The 7,681-nt window shown below is 36.7% G+C and overlaps 1 protein-coding gene across 1 annotated transcript in view; it reads left to right on the top strand.

Annotated features, from left to right (window-relative positions):
• Positions 1-7,681, top strand: part of LOC106465907 (chitinase-3-like protein 1) — an 11,574-nt gene that overhangs the window by 1,525 nt on the left and 2,368 nt on the right. Inside the window, exons 2-7 of the mRNA XM_013926144.2 lie at positions 439-690; positions 843-1,099; positions 3,621-3,724; positions 4,859-4,982; positions 5,760-5,945; positions 6,230-6,352. Of these exons, the coding sequence (XP_013781598.1) occupies positions 439-690; positions 843-1,099; positions 3,621-3,724; positions 4,859-4,982; positions 5,760-5,945; positions 6,230-6,352 (1,046 nt within the window). The remainder of the gene's footprint in view (positions 1-438; positions 691-842; positions 1,100-3,620; positions 3,725-4,858; positions 4,983-5,759; positions 5,946-6,229; positions 6,353-7,681) is intronic.

The following is a 7,681-nucleotide window of genomic DNA, read 5'->3' as shown; positions in this document are numbered from 1 at the left end:
AGTATTGAAGTGTAAGGTTACAGTCTAACTCTATAACTGAACCTTACACTTCAATACTAACACACACCTCACATGCAATTACAGTCTTCAGTTATAGAGTTGTTGCACGTGAAAGCGTGTGTTAGTATTGAAGTGTAAGGTTACAGGCTTAACTTATAGAGTTGTTGCATGTGAGAGTGTGTGTTAGTATTGAAGTGTTAAGGTTACAGTCTTCAGTTATAGAGTTGTTGCATGTGAGTGTGTGTGTTAGTATTGAAGTGTAAGGTTACAGTCTTCAGTTATAGAGTTGTTGCGTGTGTTTGAAATAACTGAATAAACAGAGACGGCAGTAACACTTCTTTAAGATCAATAAAATGAATTCTGTAAAATAGGAGATCCCATTCACTAGTTTACTTCATTTTACCGCTATATAATACGACTTTCCGTTTCTTGAAACAGTTCCACCGAATGACATACATCACCATGTCTACCCAGTGACCTCCTATTTCCAAGGTCAAGAACACGATTACAAAGTGGTGTGCTACTTCGGTAGTTGGGCAGTTTATAGACCTGGTGATGGAAAGTTTAAGATTTCAGATATTGACCCTTTCATCTGCACACACTTGATATACGGTTTTACAGGCCTGGGTCCTGATAACAAAATTCGAATACTTGACCCCTTTAACGATGTGGCAGACAACTATGGAAAAGGTGACAAGTTTTTGTTGTTGTTGTTTTTTTTAATTATTCTATAAAATTACAATTCAATCTACAATGATACATCATATTTGTACTTAAGATATCCTATTTTTGGTGTTCGTTTTTAATGCTTGTTTCTCACACGACATTTTATTTTCCAAAAGCGGCTTATTATCACTTCAACGCCCTCAAAAAGATCAACGTTAACCTGAAAACGCTGATAGCAATTGGGGGTTGGAATGAAGGGTCTGTGAAGTATTCCAATATGGCTGCTAATCCCGCATCCAGAAAAGTTTTCATCGACAGTGTGGTACAGTTCTTAAAGCAGTATAAGTTCGATGGTTTGGACCTGGACTGGGAGTATCCTGCTGCTCGAGGTGGCAAACCAGAGGACAAACAAAACTTTGTGACCCTTATTCGGGTAAGAGTGCAGGAGCTTAGGTATTGGTTAATAACCCAATATTTACAAAAACTACATTTATAGGCTTAAAAATATGATGATATTAAGTTGAAGAACCATAAAGTTTCACTATTTCGTTGTTCATCCCGATATTTGTTTTTTTCTTTACTTTTATTTCTACACACTTGTCCGTTACATTTCGGCCCGACATGGTCAGGTGGTTAGGGCGCTTGACTTGCAATCTGAGAGTCGCGGGTTCGAATCTCCGCCTCACCAAACATACTCGCCCTTTCAGCCGTGGAGGTGTTATAATGTGACGGCCAGTCCACTATTCGTTGGTAAAAGAGTAGCCCAAGAGTCGGCGATAGGTGGTGACGACTTCTCTCTAGTTTTTCACTGCTAAGTTAGGGACGGCTAGCGCAGATAGCCCTCGTGTAGCTTTGCGCGAAATTCAAAGCAAACCGTTACTTTCTAATAAATTGTTCAAATTTAATTTCGTTCATAGTTATGAAGATTATAATGTTTTTTTTTATATACAGGTGTCTCCAGCATCGCTTCCCAGTACCACAGATAATTTTACTTTAACAAATATATTGATATATTTAACATTTTGTAAAACTGATTGACTCACCTTACGATTTAAAGATGTACTATCAAAACTCAGTTTGCGAAAAAACAAAACTACTAATTCATATGTCACCTTTATCTCTAAAACTTATACTTTATTTTTTCTTCTTCCTTTACAACTGATTATTTTATGGTCAAAAATGTTCCAGTGATTACTGTGCGTCTTTCAGAATTCTTTAATGTCTAACCCATCGGACAGATTACACCATCAATATTATCGTAAGGTAAAATTAATAAAACTTTTGTTTTGATACATGGGAACCAAAGAAAACGTTTTGAAGAATTATAGGTTATTTTGAAAACTACACGAGGGCTATCTGCGCTAGCCGTCCCAAATTTAGCAGTGTTTGTTTGTTTGTTTTGAATTTCGTGCAAAGCTACACGAGGGCTATCTGCGCTAGCCGTCCCAAATTTAGCAGTGTTTGTTTGTTTGTTTTGAATTTCGCGCAAAGCTACACGAGGGCTATCTGCGCTAGCCGTCCCTAATTTAGCAGTGTAAGACTAGAGGGAAGGCAGCTAGTCATCACCACCCACCGCCAACTCTTGGGCTACTCTTTTGCCCACGCACAATGGGATTGAGCGTCACATTATAACGTCCCCACGGCTGAAAGGGCAAGTACGTTTGTTGGAACGGGGATTCGAACCCGCGACCCTCATCTTACGAATCGAGCTCCCTAACTACCTGAGAAGACCTTTGGGGATGTAATAAAATTATTTTATTTTAGGCTATTTTATAAGATTTGTAGCTTTATGTACATATATATGTATGTATAGTTAAGCCCAGTATTTTTTCAACTGAGCTTAACGTTAGCGCTCGCGTGACTGGAATAAATATATCACGATCAGTAACGTTTCGAAACTAAATCATGTTAAAAAATATACATTATGAGCCATCTGGTTTTAGTTAAAATATAGTAAGTATAAATCACGACACAACTTCACTGGAACGAACGTTTGTTTGTTTATTGTTAAGCACAAAGCTACAAAATGGGTTATCTGTGTGTAATATGACAATAGATTTACTACTAGGCCAACAGATGGAGCGACGTGCTTAAGTTGAATAACGATTGTGACTCGTTTGAATATGTTAGTGTATTATACTCTTAGAATGTCGAGAATATTGTTGTTTTGAGCTAAACTGTGACGCTGTAACACGTAAGTTTATTGGTGGATGACGAGAAAGTAGCGGCTTTCATTAGGCTTCAAAAATTTCACTTTTGTTTTTAATTCAAAAACACAGACGGCCAAACAATTTTTCAAACGCAGTTTTGTTTTAATATATCAGTGCCACTGGGTCTATTCGTTTTTAAAAATTACACTTCTAGCTAACTAAACGAGTTTTAAACACAGTTAATTTTATCGTATGCGTAAAAGTTAGTCATAGAGGGCGCTCGATTTTGTTTGCATTCAAGCACAAAACTAAACAATGGGCTATCTGTGCTCTGCCTATCACGGGTATCGAAATCCAGTTTATAACATTGTAAGTCCCCAGACATACCACTGTGCCAGTGGAGGGCAAATTGTTTGTTTGTTTGCAATCAGACACAAAGCTACACAATAGGCTATCTGTGCTCTGCCTACCACGGGTATCGAAATCCAGTTTATAACATTGTAAGTCCCCAGATATACCACTGTGCCAGTGGGGGGCAAATTGTTTGTTTGTTTGCAATCAGACACAAAGCTACACAATGGGCTATCTGTGCTCTGCCCACCACGGCTATCGGAACCAGTGTTGTAAGTCCGCAGACATGCCGCTGTGCCGCAATCAAATTCGAATTAAAAAGGTCATTCTTTACAATAACAGTTATTTATAATTTTTTTTTATAAAAGTTAATAACTACATAATTTACATACTTTAACTTATTCTTGACATATCTTTCATTTTTTATTAACATATATTAATTGTTTTAAACAGGAAATTAAAAACGAATTCAACAAGTACGGCTTTTTATTAACCGCAGCCGTTTCAGCTGGCAAGCATTTTATCGGTCCCGCCTATGACGTCCCTCAAGTTTCAAAGTAAGTACTATTCATTGAACAACTTCCATGATAATACAAACTACTCATACTCAGTGTTAAAAAAACCGTATATTAACACATTGACTGCTGATCCTCCGTATAGAGTACGGTCCGCCTCCGGTAGTTGAATGCGAGTGTGCTGTGTACGATGTACGGCTCGCAAAAATTCCGCGCGCGTTTAAAGCAGCCGCTGTCAAAGGGTTAATTCACTTAAAAATTATATTTTGAGTTCATTCACTCAAAATTAATATCATAAGGTCAATGGTTGTAATACTCAATGGTACAAAAAGTTAATATTGATTCACACAAATATACTCTTTTGAGTTCAGTGATGGCAACACTCAATGATAAAAAGCGTATATTAATTCACACGAAAAAATCCTTTTTAAGTCCGTCGATATGTGGGTTAAACCAAATACAAATAGTTCTATAATAGTTAACCTTTCAGTTCTTTTCTGTTTTCAGTTTTAAAATTGTATTCGTGTTGCTTTGTGATACAAAGTCTAGAGCAGGTTCCTTAATAAAAATATTAAATGATTCAAAGATCAGATTCTTTCCGATACCAGGCCCGGCAAGTCCAGGTGGTTAGGGCGTTCGACTCGCAATCCGCGGGTCACGGGTTCGAATCCCAGTCCAATCAAACATGGTGTAAGACCGCCAACTCTCTGGCTACCAAAGAATAGTGGGATTGCTCGTCACATTATAACGCCCCCATGGCTGAAAGGGCGAGCATATTTGGTGTGACAGGGATTCGAACCCGCAGATTGCGAGTCGAGCGCCCTAACCACCTGGTGGCCGTGCCGGGCCGAATACGTTAGGGAATAAGCAACAATTCAGTAAAACACTTTTTTTTTGAAACCGATATACAGCCCGATGTTGAAATGTTTTTGAATTGACCAACTTTATTTTTATCTTTCTGGTTTGGCTAGAAGAAATATTCATAGCAAAAAATTGGGGGTTTGCGATTTTTTAACAACTCCGCGTCTGTACGCGGTTTGGTCTCTCAAATACAAATGAATTCCTTTTGTAGACCTTTACTGTTTTCGGTCAGTCAGGATCAATAAAATAAGGACATGTTTAAGACAAGACAAAAATGATGTTCACTTCACCCTTAGTTTTATTTTACTTATACAGTTACCTGGATTTCATCAACGTCATGTGCTACGATTATCACGGAGGTTGGGAGACCTTCACAGGTCACAACGCCCCCCTTTACCCCAGACCTGATGACAATGAACTTAACCAGATCTTGAATGTGGTGAGTATATCATTAGACGCGAATTACGAAAATCATTCCTCGGGATACTTTAACAAATGTTTCTTTGTTTTAGAGCAGAATCACATTGGGCTATCTTTTGTGTCCACTGCGGGAAATCGAACCCCGGATTTTAGTGCTTTAAGCCCGTAAACGTATTGTTGTCTCACCAGGTACCTTTTAAAATAAGCAGGTTCTTTAGATTATAATGAAACAGCAGGGGGTCTCAAATTGTTGCTGATATTGAATCCAGAGAATTAAATAAAGAACGATTAACTTTCTGCTATTTAGAAAAAGAAAATACAAAAATTGTTTGTATCGTTTACTGGAGGTTATTTATAAAATAGGGTTATTTCCTATTTCGTTTCTGTAAAATATGGCCATGACTTGGGATTTAGTTTACAAAAATCACCAGTATTTCAGATTTTTCTGATAAACTTTTCTGGACAAATCATTATCTCAATATAATAATAGGATATTTCTAGTTTTCATAAGAACCTATGTACTTTAGTTTGAACTGGTTTTCACAAAACTCTGCCTACTTTAGTTAACTGTACAGACTTTAGTTTGAACTGGTTTTCACAAAACTCTGCCTACTTTAGTTAACTATACAGACTTTAGTTTGAACTGGTTTTCATAAAACTCTTGTTTCATACTTTTTGTTATGTATACTTGCACTAAACAACCAAGAGTCGATGTATATCATTACACCGGGATCACTGATAGTATTATATATTTTAAAAACGATGTTATAAAAGTCAGTATTTTGTGTACTTTCAGAACTTCTCAATAAATTATTGGATTTCTCAAGGAGCCGCTAGAAACAAGCTAATCCTTGGAATGGGTTTATATGGGCGTTCATTCACCCTTTCCAGCGCTTCCAACACTAGCTTGGGAGCTCCAGCGCCACAACGCGGCGAGGCTGGTCCCTACACTAGGGAAAAGGGCTCCCTTGGGTACAACGAAGTGAGTGTTTCGTTATTTTTAACAATTAAATACAAAATTTAAAGAATTATTCACTATTGGATAATTTTCAAGATATTTTTATATAAATCATAGAGAGTTTTTACACATTAGGTGACGCGCTCCTCTGTCGTGGATTTTAAGTAAATATTTTTCAAATTCAGTTGTTTTGTCTGAAACAACACGACGTTTTGCAGATTTTGATCGTTTACATAAACTGTATATCAATACTCAAAATTTCATATTTTATTAATTTTTGACTTACTAACATGAGTGATATGTTTCAGATTTGTGAATCCCAAATGAGAGAGCCTTGGACTATCGTTCAAGACCCCTACTACATGGCACCCTATGCCTATAAGGGCAGACAGTGGGTTGGCTATGATGATGTAGAGAGTATTAAACGAAAGGTGAGATCAACATTTGTTTAATTTAGTAATTGCATGATTTCTGTATAATTTCAGGACTGGTCCTAGAGTACAGGGGGTTCGGGTGCAAGAATTAATGGTGCCCCCCCCCCCGGCTACAATGTACATGAAATTATATCTATATATATGCATGAGGAAGAGGGGGATTAGAGACAAATATATATAACCATGCATGATGCATCTGGAACTCAGTTTTAGTAATGATCTATCTAGTTTTCAAACATAAAAAAAAAATGGAAGCAGATGCAATAATAAAAATAAAAAAGAAAATGTACTTACAAATTTCTAGTTCAAGTGGAATTAAATTTTCTTGCACTATCACTGGCCCACTCCTCTATAAAGTTTTCGAAATTGCAGCGGTAATTTAGATGTATTTCGATTTTGTGTGTGTGTGGTTACGATGTCGGTCAAATTTACCTACCTTGTATAAAATTAGGTTAGATAAAATAGCAGATAAAATATAAAGTTTTACTGAAAACAAACATTTGATATCTATCTAGGAGGTTTTAGAGATTACGCAAATGAAATTTGAGATGAAGAAAAGTATTTTTAATCTTAACATGAAAATCACTTTGCACGCGGACTAGTAAAAAAAAATACTCGATATATTCACGGAGAAATCTTTTTTTTCGGGTTTATTAAAAATACTTCACCAAAAATAAGATTGGGATTTGGGACCTCCTTCAATCTGGGGCCCAGGTGTCTCGCACCCCCCAAACCCCCAAGGGCCGGTGTGGTTAATGATTTTCCCCCACATTTCTATAGTATAGAATGAAGCTGGTTAGTGATTTTTTCCACATTTTTGTACTATAATCTATAAGCTAAAGCTGTTTATTGAACTTCTTCCCAGGTTTCTATACTATAAGCCAAAGCCATCAGTGTTTTTTCCCCATATTTTTGAAAGTACTGTAAACTAAAGCTATTTATCGAATTTATTTCCAAATTTCTGTGGTATAAACTGAAACTGTTCATCTGCTTTCTTCTTACATTTTTTTTCGTGTAAGCTGAAATGTTTTTCGACTTTCCCCCTTTTCTGAAGAATAAACAAAAGCTGTTCATCTACTTTCTTCTCTCACTAATTAAATTTAATCTGAAGTTGATCATCGACTTTCTACGAATCTCATGTTTCTGTAGCATAAATTGAAGTAATTTATCGACTTTCTTCCCACATTTCTGTAGTGTAATCTGAAGCAGTCTATCGACTTTCTTCCCACATTTCTGTAGTGTAATCTGAAGCAGTCTATCGACTTTCTTCCCACATTTCTGTAGTGTAATCTGAAGCAGTCTATCGACTTTCTTCCCACATTTCTG

The sequence above is a fragment of the Limulus polyphemus genome, unplaced genomic scaffold, assembly GCF_000517525.1.
Source record: "Limulus polyphemus unplaced genomic scaffold, Limulus_polyphemus-2.1.2 Scaffold2091, whole genome shotgun sequence".
Lineage (NCBI taxonomy): Eukaryota > Metazoa > Arthropoda > Merostomata > Xiphosura > Limulidae > Limulus > Limulus polyphemus.
Note: the sequence above shows the minus strand (reverse complement) of the source record. Positions and strands in the feature narration are given on the sequence as shown.